The 23656-nt window shown below is 20.1% G+C and overlaps 1 protein-coding gene across 4 annotated transcripts in view; it reads right to left on the bottom strand.

Moving 5' to 3' along the window:
• LOC145288103 (popeye domain-containing protein 3-like) overlaps positions 1–23656 on the bottom strand; it is a 221224-nt gene that overhangs the window by 75571 nt on the left and 121997 nt on the right. For all 4 annotated transcript variants that reach the window (XR_013869263.1, XM_080136160.1, XM_080136162.1 and 1 more), the window contains exon 3: positions 9499–9688. Coding sequence is in view for 3 of the 4 variants with exons in the window: in XM_080136160.1 (XP_079992286.1) it covers positions 9499–9688 (190 nt within the window). In the remaining variant the exon portion in view is untranslated. The remainder of the gene's footprint in view (positions 1–9498; positions 9689–23656) is intronic.

Genomic DNA, 23656 nt, shown 5'->3' with positions numbered 1-23656 from the left:
ACTGCTGAAAAGCTGCTTCTGTAGTACCAATTCACAAGAATTCTAGTAAAAGAACTGTCCCATTAAATTATTGAATCCATAATTAGCCAAGCTGATAAATTCTTACCAATATGAATTTAGGCAAATATATCTAAGGCTTTTGACAGGTTATGGCACGGTGTTCTTCTTAGAAAAATCAGATCATACTGTATCATTGGACAAATACGTAACATAATTAAATCCTTCTTAGATAAGAGAAAAGTCCCGGTTGTCCTCGACGGTCGTACATCTAAACAATATGATATTAATGCGGGTATCTATCCTTGGATCTTTATTATTCCTAATATTCATAAATGACCTCTCTGTTAAAATTGGCATTTGAGATGGGTATATTTGCTGATGACACCACGCTCTATTACAGACACGAGACGAAAACAAACGAACACATATCTAAAGAAATGGTAGAAACACTAGAGGATGACCTCCAATCTGTAGTGGAATGGGGACTAAAATGGATGGTCACATTCAATGCTGCCAAGACTAAGTTTGTTTCCTTCAATAATTACAAGAAACCTTCTTAACCATTAATAGCTATGGCTAAAGATACATTACCTGAAAGTACTTCTGTCAAACTCCTCGGCTTAATGGGCGCGTGGAACATGAGTTGGTACAGCTACATTAAGAGCATTGCCAGGGCCGCTGTGAGGAAGGTGGGCTTTCTCTACCGTGCTAGAAAGTTACTTACACCTGAAAGTATCCTGTATCTCTACAAGGCTACTAGTCGCCCATGTATGGAGTTTTTTGTTACATTTGGACTGGTGCATCTGCTGCTTGTCTCTCAGTCCTAGACAGGGTTCAAAAGAGAGTCGCCAACCTGATAGGTCCTGAACTGTCATCTAGGCTTCAAGCTCTTGTACCCCCTTGACAAACCTGACAAGCAGCAAAAATCCTAACCTTGCACAGTAGAAATCCCTAGATGTAAGAACGCCTTCTACTCTAATAGTTTCTTCCCCAGAACTGCTAGACTTTGGAACTCCCTTTCGGGTTCCTGCTTTCTAAACTGTACTGATATGCAAAAGTTCAAGTGTAATGTGAAGAGACATCTTGCTGCTCAACTCCCTACATAGTATCCCTGCAACTTATGTCCCTAATAGTAGGCCACTACATAAAAGTTGTACTGTGCCTTGTTTGGGGTGAAAATGGAATTAAAAAAAAATCATCATTATCGTTTGTGTTATCATGAAATAAATAGGAAATAGTTAAAAATGAACCAACTATAGCGTATAAATATGCATTTGCACATGCATGCAAGAGCACTTTAAGTTCCGATTTTTTTTTTTTTTTGCAATTTTGAGCTATTAGCAGCTATTTTTACCGGTCAACCCCCGTAAAAGAACGGTTCACAAAAGATTCATTTGAAAAACATGGGAACAGACAGACAGGCATAGCGAGTTTTATAAATTAGATGATTGATTTTAATAAGAGTAAATCGTTTGTATTATCGAAGTTATCTATGCAATGCATTTATTCATTTAGATTTTTATCTCACCAATAAATCAGTTGAAAAAAAATATTTTCGGTCTCAAATGTTACGTTATTCAGAAGTTCAACACCAAATAAATAAAATGGTCTTGTGATGTTCACAAGTTTCCGATTTTATCACGATAAATATACATGACTGTCATGTTTCATTGTCGCCTTTTATATTCAACATCGACGACAATCAAGGTTTTGGCATTTAGATATTCATTTATTATAGAAATGTTGACAGTTTCTGAAGAAGTTGATTGATTAGTTTGTCTTCAAGTTGTGCTCAACAAAAGAAAATAATCTTCACATTTTTCTGTCGATGTTGTTCTCTTTCCTTTTTCTTCTTATCTACAAAACGAACTTCATAACAAGCGATCTACTCATCTATATATAAAATTACATAATTTTCTAAAATACAGATTACATCAAAGCAGGTAGCAAACAGTTTTATTCTCCAGCTAGTAAGTCCTCTCACCCCCTCACACTCTTACATTAAAAAGTATAAGTATTTTTACATGGCCGCTTATTATTTCAATTTCATCATATTAATTCACTCAATTATCTTTAATAATAAAGAATAAGCCTCCTGTCATATTTAATTTGACTCTCAAATATGTATTTTACCTTGTTTAGGTTTTAGCGTCCCAAATTCTATTCAAAACAATTTTATGAATCTCTTACTAAACGTCATTTTACGCTTATCAGTATTCAATTAAGTTCTTTGAGTTCAATGGTTGACGTGGGATCGTTTCGGTTAATCTCGTTTCCTGAGCAGCCCTGGTACACGGACAAATAGTATTTTTATAACGTACAATGGCAATCCTCACTCTGTATTAGTGTTATAAAATATAAATATATGCTTACATTTACAAAATTGACGTCACGGATTGTTATTTTAACATGAAGTTATAAATCATAATAATAAATCAGTTTCACTTGATTCTTTGAATAATATGCTAATTTGATAAAGTATGTGATTTGTATCATTTGTACTATTTGGGCTACTATTCTCATCAAGGTTATATGGAGACTAGGTGGCAGCCCACCATTGCCCGGTCATATAATACGCTTAAACATTATATTTTAATTTATGCAAATTGCATATGAATTATTATAAAATCAATCTTCCATTGATTATTGTATTTTACGAGGAATAATTTGCTTGGTGGATTAATTCACAAAAAATTTAAAAAATAAGAAAATAATAATGATAATGTCGTTCATCAAATTCCGTCTGTGTTTGTTTACGATGTCACGTCAGCTGATATTTGGGCTTGACGATGAATGTCCTGGAAATGTAATTTCTGATTAATGTTCAGTTTTAATATATGCAAACGAAGAAATGATTTGCAGCAATTTTAGATGGTATCTTTTCTTTCATAATAAATTTAACTCATTAATAAGAAAAAATTAAAATAAAAGGGTAAGTTACATCCGAGCTTGAACAGGGGATCCTTCGATCTGTAGTCGAATGCTCTACGACTAAGCTGTATTTCCAGACAACTACTAACACCCGAAAGTATCCTGTACCTCTATAAGGTCACCATTCGCCCATGTATGGAGTATTGCTGTCACATCTGGGCTGGTGCATCTGCTACTAGTCTCTCGCTCCTTGATAAGGTTCAAAAGAGAGTTGCAAACCTGATAGGCCCTGAACTGGCATCTAAGCTTCAGCCTCTGTCCCATCGATTAAATGTTGCATCCCTCTGCCTTTTCTACAAGTATTTTAGTAGTGAATGCTCTGACGAACTGCAATCACTCGTGCCCCCACGACGTGAGCACCCTTGACAAACCCGACAGGCTGCAAAATCCCACCCCCACCCTGTAGAGATCCCTAGATGTAAGAGATCTTTTTACTCCAATAGTTTCTTCCCCAGAACCGCTAGACTCTGGAATTCCATTCCAGGTCCCTGCTTCCCCAACAGTACTGACGTGCAGAAGTTCAAGTGTAACGTAAATCGACATCTTGCTGCCCAAATCCCTACATAGTACCCCAGTAGTTGTTGCCCCTGATAGTAGCCCCCTACACCAAAGTGGCAATTTGCCTTGTTTGGGGTGAAGATGTAATAAAAATTTAAAAAAAAAAAAAAAAAAAAAGATTATGATAAATATGTCGCTTTTAGGAAGAAATGATTTTCTGAAGTTGTATTATCTAACTTGGCCAGTGTAACGTACACGGTGTAACGTACAATATTCCCCTGTAAAAATTATCATCTTTTATCTACAAGAGAGAAAAGCTATTTTTAAGATCGGATGTTTTCGATTTCGATACCTACCGGGTGAATTTTTGTACAAAACACATCTAAAAACACTGCCAGACATATAAATCAGCTTTGTGTGAAATGTGCAAAAGATAGGCTCAGCCGTTTCTGAACCTATGAGGAAGGACCCCCCACACACACACATACAAAGTGACTTTTATATAATAGTGAATAGAGATAGAGATAAGTGTGATAAAAGTCAAAATATTAGCAATGAATTTGAATTATCATTTCTCATCTAAAAGTTCTGGAATACAATAGATATGCAATTGTAAAAACGAAATGATACTATTATACTATACATATGATACTGAAATAAGATAATTTTCTACTTAAGTGCCTACAAACGAGGGTAAAGTTAGGGATTCGGTCGTTTTTGGTGTGAGGGAATAAGGGACACTTTGGATAGCAAAAATACAAATTGCTCCTATCAAGAAGGATCCTTCCCCCTTTACCTATAAGAGAACAGATACTATAGCTTGATCATAGCCCAAATAAACTTGGCGAAGACATTGTTTGCATCGAGTTCAATCAACACATTAATAAACACGCTAAAAATGGCAATTTATTGTTGAATAATCAGAAAGAAGATAAACGAAAAGTCATCATCATCATCATCACCATCTTCATAATCATCATCATCATTCATTCATTCATTCATTTATTCATTCATTTAACATCCATTGTACATTCTACGTGGGCGGCTTTAAAACTGGCTTCCAAACTAATCTACTTCTGGCCAGGTCTTTATTTATCCTTCTTTCTCTCAAGTCGATCTTTATTATGTTTTCTTGGCGTTCCTGTGTGAACAGAACTTAGTATCTCGATCCTTCTACATTTACAAACAAAAAAACTCACATTCATTCTCTCAATGAGACCATACCATTGGGATTTGCTGTTCGGCGTACATCTACTCATACTTTCCAGGCTTGATCTTCCTGTTAGGCCATCAAATCCAAACCTATCTTTAAGACTCACATTACAGAATTCTCATACCATTTCTCTCCAGGGAACGCATGTTCTCAAACCTATATCATATATCATCACACGGCATACACATATTTAATAGACTCTTACGATAAAGCTACTGATTATAAATGAATTTAAATTATAATTCTCCATATAAAAAATAATAATAATAATATAATAATTAAATTTTTTAAAAATCACTACAATGTATCTATATTAGTAATGAAGAAGGCAAGGATAAGAAGAAATTCCTCAAAATCAATAGCGATTAATATTTGCTCGTAAACAATTTGACTATGCCTGTACATCTATCTATCTATCTATCTATCTATCTATCTATCTATCTATCTATCTATCTGTTGGTTCCCTGTTTTGGGGAAATAATTCCATCAAAGTGCTCGATTACAAAGAAAAAAATTCAATATAAGAGTTTAATATTTAAAACTGTATACAAGGCCAGAAAAACATTGATACCGTCGTTTTCAAACCTAACATAAGGGTTACCAGTTAATGGTAAATAATGTTAGGCTCTCGTTAGCCATATTGTTTTCTGTTTATTTAGAGATGAACAGAAAACAATATGGCTAACGAGAGCCTAACATTGTTTACCATTAACTGGTCCCCACTATGTTAGGCTTGAAACCGACGGTACCAATGTTTTTCTGACCTGCTATACAGTTTTAAATATATATATATTTCTGTGGAAATATGATTTTTCAATTATATTTCACCTTCTTTTATGTACTAATCCTAAATTTATGATACTCAATGTAATTATAGAGCATATAACAAACAAATGACAAAAGCCTATATTCAAAATTTCATGATGTTGACCATCTTACAATTTATTCCTTTAATTATATTGACATTTACAATTATTAGCAGCAACTGTTTCGTAGCGCAAAATCATTCACTTAATTGCTATATCAATCAATGAATCAATTCTGCCATGAACTCGTCAGAAGGAATAGCAACTATCAATCCATTGAAAGAAAATAAAATGCATTCGGGCATAATGACAAAATCCGAAAATTGGAAGAGATCTTGCGATTACTTTTTTTATCGTATACTAGCATGGGTGCTCAGGAAATTTGTAAGTGTATGTTGAGCAAAAAAATAAATAAATAAATAAATAAATAAATAAAAAAATAACGGTCAATTGTTTTAAACTTTGACTCCTATTATGACCCCTTAAAATTTATTGTTTTGGGCTCAAATCAACTTATTAAGTTAGATCCATGTTCAAGAAACCTATATCTAAAATTTCAAGTGCTTGGACACAAAATTGTCGAAGGAGTTTGGTAGAGTTCTCAAATGTCAAATCGTTGAATTTTGACCCCATAATAGCTACATTTCTGGCCGAAAACGGATTACAAAGATTTTCCCAAATCTCAATACCCTGCATATCAAATTTCGAGTCTGTAGACTGAAAATTGACAGAGTTATTGCGTAAGGAAATGTACACAGGCACACAGACACACACACAGACACGTTCACTTCTATAGATATATAGATTACGCCATTTTATATTTTCAAGTAAGTCACAAAATTTAGATTTCAATATTAATAAATTGCATTAATTTTGATGCACACTACTAAAATATTCTATTTAAAATTTTGTAAATTTAGTATTTATAATTAATTTATATATATTTACTCAGATAATATTAATAATTCTAATATATATAATATATGTATATATATTTATTTAAGTTTATACGAAACTAATTACAAAATGCATGTATTTTATTTCCGGTTATATCAACTGTTGATTTTATCTAAATTATATATCCATATGTAATTCCTTTTTATTACTATTTTAATTAAATTTATTATTACATGAATTATAATTCTTTTATTATCATTTAATTATTTTTCATTAATCTTACTTCAAAAGGGTCAAAAATGGGTCGGTTATATACGCATCATGTTGGTACTGTGGTAACATCACTAGGTTTTAATGCTTCGGTTTCGATTCTAGCTAATGGCATCTTAATATATTTTTTTAATTAAAGTTAGAGACAGAAAAGTCTGTTAGTAAAGATCCGCGTGTTGTCTCTCAGCGGTTATATTTTGAAATGCCGGAACAGTGTATTGGCTATGCGTGATTAACGCCAGGGGTGTGAGATCCGTTATGGAAGCGTTGATTTAATTTGAATAAAATAAAATATGCATCAGGTGTGCTTGAAAGCCAAATCACAACGCAATATTACGAAATAAACAAATATTTTACTTGTTTGAAATTTATAATTTAAATGTATACAGAGTCAAACACCATCCTCAGTATTTGTACATCTTTTTTCCATGTTGTAAAGTTGAAGAATGATATTAAATGAACGCCTCTATAACGGAACTCACTATATCAATATACTCACTATTCCATGGCTAGCCATAAATTATACTACTGACCCATCGGGTCACGTGTAGTCTAGTATATATATATATATATATATATATATATATATATATATATATATATATATATATATATATATGTATGTCTGTTTGAATATCAGCGCTAAGCTCTGCATATTCTTTCTTTTCTGTCCATGTATTCAAGTTCGATCAACCTTTAAACCCAGTCTGATGGTTGATGTTAGGTTCACGATGGCGTACTCAAATGTTTATAAGCGTACCATTTGATCAGTAAACTCACCAATAAACATTTACTATACAACAGACGACCTATGTCAGCGAAAACGCAAGAAAGCCAGCCCGCATGCCATATTGAAAAAATTGAAGAAAAAAAAAAAGAATATGCACAGCTTAGCGCTGATATTCAAGCAGAACTGCATGAATGAACGAATGCTGGCAAAGTATACGAATGTATATATTAGTGAATTACAATCCAAAGATTAAAAATTAGAATCAGTCCACAATCTTGTTTATTATTTTTGTTATTTTGTTTATTTTCAAGTTTATTTATAGGCAAATACCTATATTTTTTTCATAACCGCCTTAAACATGTTTCATTATTGCTTCACATTTTTTGTGTTCTTTCCTCTTTTAACCAACTTTAATCCTCACCCATTACTGTATTCCTGATAACAGGAAAAATTAAAGTTGTCACAGTTTTATCAAGCAAATATTACAGCATAGTTTTCGAGGTCAAAGTAAGATGGATTAGTTAAAACCAAAAAAGCATAGGTTAAAATAGGATTACCATAGTAGAATTGAATGTCAAAGTAGCCTCGATTGACGGTTAAGGCCGGACGGATGAATGCAAAAGAAACATTTCGGGAAGCTAATGGCATAAACAAACAAAAATTTATATGAAAAAACTATTTAATAAATTAAGTCTTTTTTTAACCATAATTAAAGTAAAGTTTGCAGATAAAAATAGAACAACAAGAGAGAAAGATGCAAAACAACAAGCAGCCAAACTTTATATTTAAGAACAAATTAATTTTAAAAAAAATTACCTAAAATCGACATAATAATAAACTTTCAGTCTTTTTTGTTACAAAGGAGTCATTCGAGCAGAAGGGTTAATTAGTATAAAATAGTCAATGAGATAATATCGTAGTAAATTTGGTTAATTTAAGGGACGGCTCATCAAGAATTTGTTTATGTTAGACTTGAAGACGACCATATTGTAATCAGCTGAAAAGGTTTAGGTTTAGACACAAATAAAGAATATGGGAATTTATTGATAGTGGTTTCAACTAGACGAGTGTATATCGTGAAAGTTTGGTAGTTAAGTGAGGACATTAGATCGAAGCTCAAACGAATGAATTTTCAAATGGGAAGTTGTGTCAATATAATATTCCAGAAAATTTTTTTTTTTATATTTCAAAGGAGCTGAAATCTAATGAATATTTAATTAACTAATATCTAATTGTTCTGTTCCGATACCTGAGGTTTGCTGTCCTGGGGCGAGTATTGTTCTATTTTATATATATGAATATATACCATATATATATATATATATATATATATATATATATATATATATATATATATATATATATATATATATATATATACAAATGTATATCCATTTATAATATTTTGATTGCAGAAATTTCCCTCTGGAATAAAGTATGCCTCATACAAATTTATTATGTGTAGACTGTCACTATCTTATGTAACTTTAAAACGACATTTTAGACACATTTAACATTATGATAAAATCCTACATTATTTCTATAAGAAACATCATCACAATTGCAACTATCTTTAGAGGAAGTAGTTCCTATTTTACCTGTAAATATCATATTCTCCTATCGTCCCCAGTCAACACCGGGAGGAAATACACATATACATATATAGTGTTTGCAATTGGATTATAAACTCACAGACATAACATAATATTTCTCTTTTCCGATTCAAAATAATAAAGTCGCCACAGACTAATTCCGCTCATTCTGATTAGTTGGGCTCTTACCATTCTTATATTCTGGATTAACGGTATTCGCATGCTAAACGAACGTTTATGTACCATTCAAATATGGCGTCGCAATAATACCTACTTTTACCTGGTGAGTAAATTGCTGCGTTTATTTTCTTACATTCTATGGCGTAAACAATATATACATCAGTTTGTATTTCCTATCTCTCTCTCTTTTCTCTCTCTCTCTCTCTCTCCCTCTCTTCCTCCTTATCTCTCTCTGTATATATTCTAACTAAGTATCTCTCGCGCTATCTCTCTCTTTTCTCTCTCTCTCTCTCTCTCTCTCTCTCTTATGTTGTTTGAATTTCATGTTTTTTTAACATTTTTTAAAAATCTGATTCCAATTCTATAAGAGTTGTTTCTTACCTGGGCACTCTTAATGGCTGAAACACACTAACATACACTTCTTCAAGTTCATCGCAGAACTTTACAGGACGGATTTGGTATGTAATCAACAAGATCTGAATGCCATTCATGACCATGAAAGCGAAATTCCAGGAGAAGAAATCAGGAGCACATAGGATGACCCAGGACCATGCAGACAGTAGCAGAAACCCTGAAAGAATTCAAAGACAGATTTAAACACACCAAGATTATTTCCCATGTCTCAATCTACAACATGTTAGAAATGTTGACCAACTATTTGTTTAGAAGCAATTGCAAATTATGATAATTATAATAACCATTAAATATACTTAGACTTAGGAACACTTGTGTCTTGCAACGCATGAGACAGTCAAAGTATACCATTATTTTTTATTTGAAGCTAAATCCATAGTGTCTCTCCAGATTCTGCCCGATGCAATCAAATCTCTGCTGGTTTTCTGTTTCTAGCTCATTTTGGGGCTTTCTCTTTTTTTTCTGATAAGGATTTATTTAAAGCAGTTGGCTAGCAAATCTCTTTAGGCCCCAATCTTAGGTTATGTCCGAACTAGCCTAGACATTGTTTGCAGATTATGGACGACACTGCTGGTTCAAGTGATCGGTGACTTCTTCTTTGGTAATTATATATATATATATATATATATATGTATATATATATATATATATATATATATATATATATATATATACGATATCCAGAAATATTTTTCTTACTTTTTCATGGTTTTACTTATTTCTCGATGGTTTTATTTGTAAATATCGAATGAATAAACAGAGGTCGTTTCCGAAACGAGCGTACATATAATATGATTTTGGTATGTTTCCTCCTATGAAAACTTGATTGATAATTTCACAATTATTAATCTCCCACCCTTTATATATATATATATATATATATATATATATATATATATATATATATATATATATATATAACCTCATACATAGTTGAATATATTCGTTATTTATTAATGCTTTATCTCACACAATAATACTATAACACCACTGCATTAATATACACATACACACTTATTTATTTAATTGTCTACAGCACTATTGTGATGGGTTGTATAGTGGGTGTAGTGCAAACAAACTCTTAAAGCTGGAGTTTGAAGAAATGAAGAAGGAATTAGTTAGCACTGAAATGAATACTTGCTGAATTGAGCAAATCGAAGTGTTGTTGATTCAAATTAATAGAGCAAACTCTGGGATGATTTCCAAATTAATAGCTTAACATTCAATAGTCTTTTATTTAAACAATTTTTTGTAGTACTAGCATGAACCGTGTCCCAGCGTTGCCCGAGTGGAACATATGTTCTGTAATGTTGAAATGAAACAGTTAAATAAGAGTCAGGTAAGAGTAAAAAAGAAAATTATCTATCGTATTGTATCGACTGTTCTATGGAAGTTCCTTATCAGTAACTGTACTTAGGAAAACACATGTATTTTATTTTTATGAAGTGGTCGCAGTTATTTGTCGAAAATATGTGTGGCAGCTGTGTTTATATTCCTATGATGTTTGCGTGAGGAAGAGAAAAAGCAAGTGTATGTTACTAATATAGTAAATAAATAACATTCCAACTTTTTGGAATCTGCAACTTATAATGTTATGCACTCAACAATTGAACAAGTTATGAACTCCAGACAAATTGAGATGAGAAAAATTATAATGTTTGGGAAATCAAATTTATATAATATTGTCGTATATTATGAAGACAGGTGCCAATGAGGGTGCAATTGTTAAACGAAAACAAAACGACGGTAGATTAACTATGGTGATATTTAAAAAGAAATCATATACATAGGAAAGACACACAGAGAAGAACACTGAATGACGATATTCATGCCGTTCGGGAAGAAAATGGATCTACAATGTTGCAGCTGTAGGAAAGCAGTTCACAAGCCTTTGGTTTACAGAAGTAAAAAAAATATTAAGGTTTAAAAACGGTGTGAAGATTGTGACGCTGTAATTCATATTGTTAAACGACACAGAACTTAAAAATTTTCCCCTATGACTGGAAAAAAGATATCTATGTATCTATCATTGTCTCTATCTCCTTCTCTCTCTATGTAAAAGTTATTTTGTCTCTCTACGTGAGGAACAGTATCTCAGTATCTACCAAGCTTCTCTGTTAATTTTTGGTCTATAGACTTGAAACCTGATATGTAACATGCATATATATATATATATATAGTCATCCACATACAGTACTATTTCGCTGTATCACAGCTCATCAGTGCAGATAGACAGGCAACTCAAGCCAGTTGATATATAAAGGAAAATGTGAAATTAAATTCATTAAACTTCTGAATTTTTTAGATGAGGGTTGATTTTTATATTACTTGTATTGATCAACTCTTGTTCTCATCTTGAGTGTTATTCGTGCAATGTTTCGGTCGGATTGGCATTCGACCATCGTCAACCATGTTAGTAGCTGTTTGGAAAAAGAAAAGCGAAAAGTTACTGGCTCTATAAATATTTTCGTATTCTTTGCGTTAATCTCTAATAAATGTTATGGTTTCATATTTGTGAAATAAGTAAGAGCACGCTGACTTGCAAAATATGCCTAGACAGCCCCATTGTAATTACCAGGTAGAAGCGCCTCAGGCGATTATCAATAAACTAACCCCTCCATAAAGAAAGAAGGTCAAGTTTGGAAGGGTGGACCTCCCAGAACTGCACAGGATCAGAGATACAACTCCGTCAACAAGGAACAAGCCATTTCCACAATAACCTGGACTCTGTTGGATGCCGAAGATAGCACTTATTTGAGATGTTCATTATTCAAATAATACCAAAATCTCTTCTTATACCTTTGAAAAGTTTTATGATTGAACCTCTGAAAACTATCGGACATAAATTTAAATAGATCACACAAAAACGAATAGATTTATTTATAAAAACATGAAGTTTAAATATATTTTCAGGAACATAGAAACTCGATACTGTTTTCAGCGCATTCACTTTTCTTGTCAGAATAACAGATGCAGCTGTCTTTTCTTGGACTCTTTTAGTTTCTGCTGAAAATAAAACGCTATTACTGCATTGCTGAATGAAATGCACAGTCGAATGTTGCCTTATTTCAATATTCGGCTAAAATCTATAGAAAATCGTGTATGTTGCTTATATCTTTATAGATTTTCTTGTGCAAGATTCACTCCTAAACTTTTAACCGATCATTATGAATTTTAGACCACAGTTGCTAAACGAAAGGGGTCGAAATGTGGGGTATGTTAAGTTTAAGTAATTTTTATGCAAAGATGTTTAAATTCGAGTACTGCTACTTTTGTGAAATTGTAAAAATCGATATTTAACATCAATGAAAAATATTCATCAAATTTCAGATATTTTCTGTTTTTGAAAAAAATATTCAAATTTAAAATATGATATTATATAATATTGAAAAGAATATTAAAAATTTAAATATAATATTATATAATATTGTAATGAATATTAAAAATTTAAATATGATATTATATAATATTGTAATGAATATTAAAAATTTAAATATAATATTATATAATATTGTAATGAATATTAAAAAATTAAATATAATATTATATAATATTGAAAAGAATATTAAAAATTAAAATATAATATTATATAATATTGTAAAGAATATCAAAAATTTAAATATAATATTATATAATATTGTAATGAATATTAAAAATTTAAATATGATATTATATAATATTGTAATGAATATTAAAAATTTAAATATAATATTATATAATATTGTAATGAATATTAAAAATTTAAATATAATATTATATAATATTGTAATGAATATTAAAAATTTAAATATAATATTATATAATATTGAAAAGAATATTAAAAATTTAAATATAATATTATATAATATTGAAAAGAATATTAAAAATTTAAATATGATATTATATAATATTGTAATGAATATTAAAAATTTAAATATAATATTATATAATATTGTAATGAATATTAAAAATTTAAATATGATATTATATAATATTGAAAAGAATATTAAAAATTTAAATATGATATAATATACTATTGAAAAGAATATTAAAAATTTAAAATATGATATTATATAATATTGAAAAGAATATTAAAAATTTAAATATGATATTATATAATATTGAAAAGAATATTACAAATTTAAAATATGATATTATATAATATTGAAAAGAATATTAAAAATTTAAATATGATATTATATAATATTGAAAAGAATATTAAAAATTTAAATATGATATTATATAATATTGTAATGAATATTAAAAATTTAAATATAATATTATATAATATTGTAATGAATATCAAAAATTTAAATATAATATTATATAATATTGAAAAGAATATTAAAAATTTAAATATAATATTATATAATATTGTAATGAATATTAAAAATTTAAATATAATATTATATAATATTGAAAAGAATATTAAAAATTTAAATATAATATTATATAATATTGTAATGAATATTAAAAATTTAAATATAATATTATATAATATTGAAAAGAATATTAAAAATTTAAATATAATATTATATAATATTGTAATGAATATCAAAAATTTAAATATAATATTATATAATATTGAAAAGAATATTAAAAATTTAAATATAATATTATATAATATTGTAATGAATATTAAAAATTTAAATATAATATTATATAATATTGTAATGAATATCAAAAATTTAAATATAATATTATATAATATTGTAATGATTATTAAAAATTTAAATATAATATTATATAATATTGAAAAGAATATTAAAAATTTAAATATAATATTATATAATATTGAAAAGAATATTAAAAATTTAAATATAATATTATATAATATTGAAAAGAATATTAAAAATTTAAATATAATATTATATAATATTGTAATGAATATTAAAAATTTAAATATAATATTATATAATATTGAAAAGAATATTAAAAATTTAAATATAATATTATATAATATTGTAATGAATATCAAAAATTTAAATATAATATTATATAATATTGAAAAGAATATTAAAAATTTAAATATAATATTATATAATATTGTAATGAATATTAAAAATTTAAATATAATATTATATAATATTGTAATGAATATCAAAAATTTAAATATAATATTATATAATATTGTAATGATTATTAAAAATTTAAATATAATATTATATAATATTGAAAAGAATATTAAAAATTTAAATATAATATTATATAATATTGAAAAGAATATTAAAAATTTAAATATAATATTATATAATATTGAAAAGAATATTAAAAATTTAAATATAATATTATATAATATTGTAATGAATATTAAAAATTTAAATATAATATTATATAATATTGAAAAGAATATTAAAAATTTAAATATAATATTATATAATATTGAAAAGAATATTAAAAATTTAAATATAATATTATATAATATTGAAAAGAATATTAAAAATTTAAATATAATATTATATAATATTGTAATGAATATTAAAAATTTAAATATAATATTATATAATATTGAAAAGAATATTAAAAATTTAAATATAATATTATATAATAATGAAAAGAATATTAACAATTTAAATATAATATTATATAATATTGTAATGAATATTAAAAATTTAAATATAATATTATATAATATTGTAATGAATATTAAAAATTTAAATATAATATTATATAATATTGTAATGAATATTAAAAATTTAAATATAATATTATATAATATTGAAAAGAATATTAAAAATTTAAATATAATATTATATAATATTGTAATGAATATTAAAAATTTAAATATAATATTATATAATATTGTAATGAATATTAAAAATTTAAATATAATATTATATAATATTGTAATGAATATCAAAAATTTAAATATAATATTATATAATATTGTAATGAATATCAAAAATTTAAATATAATATTATATAATATTGAAAAGAATATTAAAAATTTAAATATAATATTATATAATATTGAAAAGAATATTAAAAATTTAAATATAATATTATATAATAATGAAAAGAATATTAACAATTTAAATATAATATTATATAATATTGTAATGAATATTAAAAATTTAAATATAATATTATATAATATTGTAATGAATATTAAAAATTTAAATATAATATTATATAATATTGTAATGAATATTAAAAATTTAAATATAATATTATATAATATTGAAAAGAATATTAAAAATTTAAATATAATATTATATAATATTGTAATGAATATTAAAAATTTAAATATAATATTATATAATATTGTAATGAATATTAAAAATTTAAATATAATATTATATAATATTGTAATGAATATCAAAAATTTAAATATAATATTATATAATATTGTAATGAATATCAAAAATTTAAATATAATATTATATAATATTGTAATGAATATTAAAAATTTAAATATAATATTATATAATATTGAAAAGAATATTTAAAATTTTAATATAATATTATATAATATTGAAAAGAATATTAAAAATTTAAATATAATATTATATAATATTGAAAAGAATATTAAAAATTTAAATATAATATTATATAATATTGTAATGAATATTAAAAATTTAAATATAATATTATATAATATTGAAAAGAATATTAAAAATTTAAATATAATATTATATAATATTGTAATGAATATCAAAAATTTAAATATAATATAATATAATATTGAAAAGAATATTAAAAATTTAAATATAATATTATATAATATTGTAATGAATATTAAAAATTTAAATATAATATTATATAATATTGTAATGAATATCAAAAATTTAAATATAATATTATATAATATTGTAATGATTATTAAAAATTTAAATATAATATTATATAATATTGAAAAGAATATTAAAAATTTAAATATAATATTATATAATATTGAAAAGAATATTAAAAATTTAAATATAATATTATATAATATTGAAAAGAATATTAAAAATTTAAATATAATATTATATAATATTGTAATGAATATTAAAAATTTAAATATAATATTATATAATATTGAAAAGAATATTAAAAATTTAAATATAATATTATATAATATTGAAAAGAATATTAAAAATTTAAATATAATATTATAAAATATTGAAAAGAATATTAAAAATTTAAATATAATATTATATAATATTGTAATGAATATTAAAAATTTAAATATAATATTATATAATATTGAAAAGAATATTAAAAATTTAAATATAATATTATATAATATTGAAAAGAATATTAAAAATTTAAATATAATATTATATAATATTGAAAAGAATATTAAAAATTTAAATATAATATTATATAATATTGAAAAGAATATTAAAAATTTAAATATAATATTATATAATAATGAAAAGAATATTAACAATTTAAATATAATATTATATAATATTGTAATGAATATTAAAAATTTAAATATAATATTATATAATATTGTAATGAATATTAAAAATTTAAATATAATATTATATAATATTGTAATGAATATTAAAAATTTAAATATAATATTATATAATATTGTAATGAATATTAAAAATTTAAATATAATATTATATAATATTGTAATGAATATTAAAAATTTAAATATAATATTATATAATATTGTAATGAATATTAAAAATTTAAATATAATATTATATAATATTGTAATGAATATCAAAAATTTAAATATAATATTATATAATATTGTAATGAATATCAAAAATTTAAATATAATATTATATAATATTGTAATGAATATTAAAAATTTAAATATAATATTATATAATATTGAAAAGAATATTTAAAATTTTAATATAATATTATATAATATTGAAAAGAATATTAAAAATTTAAATATAATATTATATAATATTGAAAAGAATATTAAAAATTTATATATAATATTATATAATATTGAAAAGAATATTAAAAATTTAAATATAATATTATATAATATTGAAAAGAATATTAAAAATTTAAATATAATATTATATAATATTGAAAAGAATATTAAAAATTTAAATATAATATTATATAATATTGAAAAGAATATTAAAAAATTAAATATAATATTATATAATATTGTAATGAATATTAAAAATTTAAATATAATATTATATAATATTGAAAAGAATATTAAAAATTTAACAATAATATAATATAATATTGAAAAGAATATTAAAAATTTAAATATAATATTATATAATATTGTAATGAATATCAAAAATTTAAATATAATATTATATAATATTGTAATGAATATTAAAAATTTAAATATAATATTATATAATATTGAAAAGAATATTAAAAATTTAAATATAATATTATATAATATTGTAATGAATATTAAAAATTTAAATATAATATTATATAATATTGTAATGAATATTAAAAATTTAAATATAATATTATATAATATTGAAAAGAATATTAAAAATTTAAATATAATATTATATGATATTGTAATGAATATTAAAAATTTAAATATAATATTATATAATATTGTAATGAATATTAAAAATTTATATATAATATTATATAATATTGAAAAGAATATTAAAAATTTAAATATAATATTATATAATATTGAAAAGAATATTAAAAATTTAAATATAATATTATATAATATTGAAAAGAATATTAAAAATTTAAATATAATATTATATAATATTGAAAAGAATATTAAAAATTTAAATATAATATTATATAATATTGAAAAGAATATTAGCAATTTAAATATAATATTTTATAATATTGTAATGAATATTAAAAATTTAAATATAATATTATATAATATTGTAATGAATATTAAAAATTTAAATATAATATTATATAATATTGTAATGAATATTAAAAATTTAAATATAATATTATATAATATTGAAAAGAATATTAAAAATTTAAATATAATATTATATAATATTGTAATGAATATTAAAAATTTAAATATAATATTATATAATATTGTAATGAATATTAAAAATTTAAATATAATATTATATAATATTGTAATGAATATCAAAAATTTAAATATAATATTATATAATATTGTAATGAATATCAAAAATTTAAATATAATATTATATAATATTGTAATGAATATTAAAAATTTAAATATAATATTATATAATATTGAAAAGAATATTAAAAATTTAAATATAATATTATATAATATTGAAAAGAATATTAAAAATTTAAATATAATATTATATAATATTGAAAAGAATATTAAAAATTTAAATATAATATTATATATTATTGTAATGAATATCAAAAATTTAAATATAATATTATATAATATTGTAATGAATATTAAAAATTTAAATATAATATTATATAATATTGAAAAGAATATTAAAAATTTAAATATAATATTATATAATATTGTAATGAATATTAAAAATTTAAATATAATATTATATAATATTGTAATGAATATTAAAAATTTAAATATAATATTATATAATATTGAAAAGAATATTAAAAATTTAAATAAAATATTATATAATATTGTAATGAATATTAAAAATTTAAATATAATATTATATAATATTGTAATGAATATTAAAAATTTAAATATAATATTATATAATATTGTAATGAATATCAAAAATTTAAATATAATATTATATAATATTGTAATGAATATCAAAAATTTAAATATAATATTATATAATATTGTAATGAATATTAAAAATTTAAATATAATATTATATAATATTGAAAAGAATATTAAAAATTTAAATATAATATTATATAATATTGAAAAGAATATTAAAAATTTAAATATAATATTAGATAATATTGAAAAGAATATTAAAAATTTAAATATAATATTATATAATATTGAAAAGAATATTAAAAATTTAAATATAATAAATTTTATAATATTGAAAAGAATATTAAAAATTTAAATATAATATTATATAATATTGAAAAGAATATTAAAAATTTAAATATAATATTATATAATATTTAAAAGAATATTAAAAAATTAAATATAATATTATATAATATTGTAATGAATATTAAAAATTTAAATATAATATTATATAATATTGTAATGAATATTAAAAATTTAAATATAATATTATATAATATTGTAATTAATATTAAAAATTTAAATATAATATTATATAATATTGAAAAGAATATTAAAAATTTAAATATAATATTATATAATATTGAAAAGAATATTAAACATTTAAATATAATATTATATAATATTGTAATGAATATCAAAAATTTAAATATAATATTATATAATATTGTAATGAATATTAAAAATTTAAATATAATATTATATAATATTGAAAAGAATATTAAAAATTTAAATATAATATTATATAATATTGAAAAGAATATTAAAAATTTAAATATAATATTATATAATATTGTAATGAATATTAAAAATTTAAATATAATATTATATAATATTGTAATGAATATTAAAAATTTAAATATAATATTATATAATATTGTAATGAATATCAAAAATTTAAATATAATATTATATAATATTGTAATGAATATCAAAAATTTAAATATAATATTATATAATATTGTAATGAATATTAAAAATTTAAATATAATATTATATAATATTGAAAAGAATATTAAAATTTTAAATATAATATTATATAATATTGAAAAGAATATTAAAAATTTAAATATAATATTATATAATATTGTAATGAATATCAAAAATTTAAATATAATATTATATAATATTGTAATAAATATTAAAAATTTAAATATAATATTATATAATATTGAAAAGAATATTAAAAATTTAAATATAATATTATATAATATTGTAATGAATATTAAAAATTTAAATATAATATTATATAATATTGTAATGAATATTAAAAATTTTAATATAATATTATATAATATTGAAAAGAATATTAAAAATTTAAATATAATATTATATAATATTGAAAAGAATATTAAAAATTTAAATATAATATTATATAATATTGTAATGAATATTAAAAATTTAAATATAATATTATATAATATTGAAAAGAATATTAAAAATTTAAATATAATATTATATAATATTGAAAAGAATATTAAAAATTTAAATATAATATTATATAATATGGAAAAGAATATTAAAAATTTAAATATAATATTATATAATATTGAAAAGAATATTAAAAATTTAAATATAATATTATATAATATTGAAAAGAATATTAAAAATTTAAATATAATATTATATAATATTGAAAAGAATATTAAAAAATTAAATATAATATTATATAATATTGTAATGAATATTAAAAATTTAAATATAATATTATATAATATTGTAATGAATATTAACAATTTAAATATAATATTATATAATATTGTAATGAATATTAAAAATTTAAATATAATATTATATAATATTGAAAAGAATATTAAAAATTTAAATATAATATTATATAATATTGAAAAGAATATTAAAAATTTTAATATAATATTATATAATATTGTAATGAATATCAAAAATTTAAATATAATATTATATAATATTGTAATGAATATTAAAAATTTAAATATAATATTATATAATATTGAAAAGAATATTAAAATTTAAATATAATATTATATCATATTGAAAAGAATATTAAAAATTTAAATATAATATTATATAATATTGTAATGAATATTAAAAATTTAAATATAATATTATATAATATTGAAAAGAATATTAAAAATTTAAATATAATATTATATAATATTGAAAAGAATATTAAAAATTTAAATATAATATTATATAATATTGAAAAGAATATTAAAAATTTAAATATAATATTATATAATATTGAAAAGAATATTAAAAATTTAAATATAATATTATATAATATTGAAAAGAATATTAAAAATTTAAATATAATATTATATAATATTGTAATGAATATTAAAAATTTAAATATAATATTATATAATATTGTAATGAATATTAAAAATTTAAATATAATATTATATAATATTGAAAAGAATATTAAAAATTTAAATATAATATTATATAATATGGAAAAGAATATTAAAAATTTAAATATAATATTATATAATATTGAAAAGAATATTAAAAATTTAAATATAATATTATATAATATTGTAATGAATATTAAAAATTTAAATATAATATTATATAATATTGAAAAGAATATTAAAAATTTAAATAAAATATTATATAATATTGTAATGAATATTAAAAATTTAAATATAATATTATATAATATTGTAATGAATATTAAAAATTTAAATATAATATTATATAATATTGTAATGAATATCAAAAATTTAAATATAATATTATATAATATTGTAATGAATATCAAAAATTTAAATATAATATTATATAATATTGTAATGAATATTAAAAATTTAAATATAATATTATATAATATTGAAAAGAATATTAAAAATTTAAATATAATATTATATAATATTGAAAAGAATATTAAAAATTTAAATATAATATTAGATAATATTGAAAAGAATATTAAAAATTTAAATATAATATTATATAATATTGAAAAGAATATTAAAAATTTAAATATAATAAATTTTATAATATTGAAAAGAATATTAAAAATTTAAATATAATATTATATAATATTGAAAAGAATATTAAAAATTTAAATATAATATTATATAATATTTAAAGGAATATTAAAAAATTAAATATAATATTATATAATATTGTAATGAATATTAAAAATTTAAATATAATATTATATAATATTGTAATGAATATTAAAAATTTAAATATAATATTATATAATATTGTAATTAATATTAAAAATTTAAATATAATATTATATAATATTGAAAAGAATATTAAAAATTTAAATATAATATTATATAATATTGAAAAGAATATTAAACATTTAAATATAATATTATATAATATTGTAATGAATATCAAAAATTTAAATATAATATTATATAATATTGTAATGAATATTAAAAATTTAAATATAATATTATATAATATTGAAAAGAATATTAAAAATTTAAATATAATATTATATAATATTGAAAAGAATATTAAAAATTTAAATATAATATTATATAATATTGTAATGAATATTAAAAATTTAAATATAATATTATATAATATTGTAATGAATATTAAAAATTTAAATATAATATTATATAATATTGTAATGAATATCAAAAATTTAAATATAATATTATATAATATTGTAATGAATATCAAAAATTTAAATATAATATTATATAATATTGTAATGAATATTAAAAATTTAAATATAATATTATATAATATTGAAAAGAATATTAAAATTTTAAATATAATATTATATAATATTGAAAAGAATATTAAAAATTTAAATATAATATTATATAATATTGTAATGAATATCAAAAATTTAAATATAATATTATATAATATTGTAATAAATATTAAAAGTTTAAATATAATATTATATAATATTGAAAAGAATAATAAAAATTTAAATATAATATTATATAATATTGTAATGAATATTAAAAATTTAAATATAATATTATATAATATTGTAATGAATATTAAAAATTTTAATATAATATTATATAATATTGAAAAGAATATTAAAAATTTAAATATAATATTATATAATATTGAAAAGAATATTAAAAATTTAAATATAATATTATATAATATTGTAATGAATATTAAAAATTTAAATATAATATTATATAATATTGAAAAGAATATTAAAAATTTAAATATAATATTATATAATATTGAAAAGAATATTAAAAATTTAAATATAATATTATATAATATGGAAAAGAATATTAAAAATTTAAATATAATATTATATAATATTGAAAAGAATATTAAAAATTTAAATATAATATTATATAATATTGAAAAGAATATTAAAAATTTAAATATAATATTATATAATATTGAAAAGAATATTAAAAAATTAAATATAATATTATATAATATTGTAATGAATATTAAAAATTTAAATATAATATTATATAATATTGTAATGAATATTAACAATTTAAATATAATATTATATAATATTGTAATGAATATTAAAAATTTAAATATAATATTATATAATATTGAAAAGAATATTAAAAATTTAAATATAATATTATATAATATTGAAAAGAATATTAAAAATTTTAA

The sequence above is a fragment of the Euprymna scolopes genome, chromosome 11, assembly GCF_053919585.1.
Source record: "Euprymna scolopes isolate OS-2025 chromosome 11, ASM5391958v1, whole genome shotgun sequence".
Taxonomy (NCBI): domain Eukaryota; kingdom Metazoa; phylum Mollusca; class Cephalopoda; order Sepiida; family Sepiolidae; genus Euprymna; species Euprymna scolopes.
This window is presented reverse-complemented; position numbering and strand designations above follow the sequence as displayed.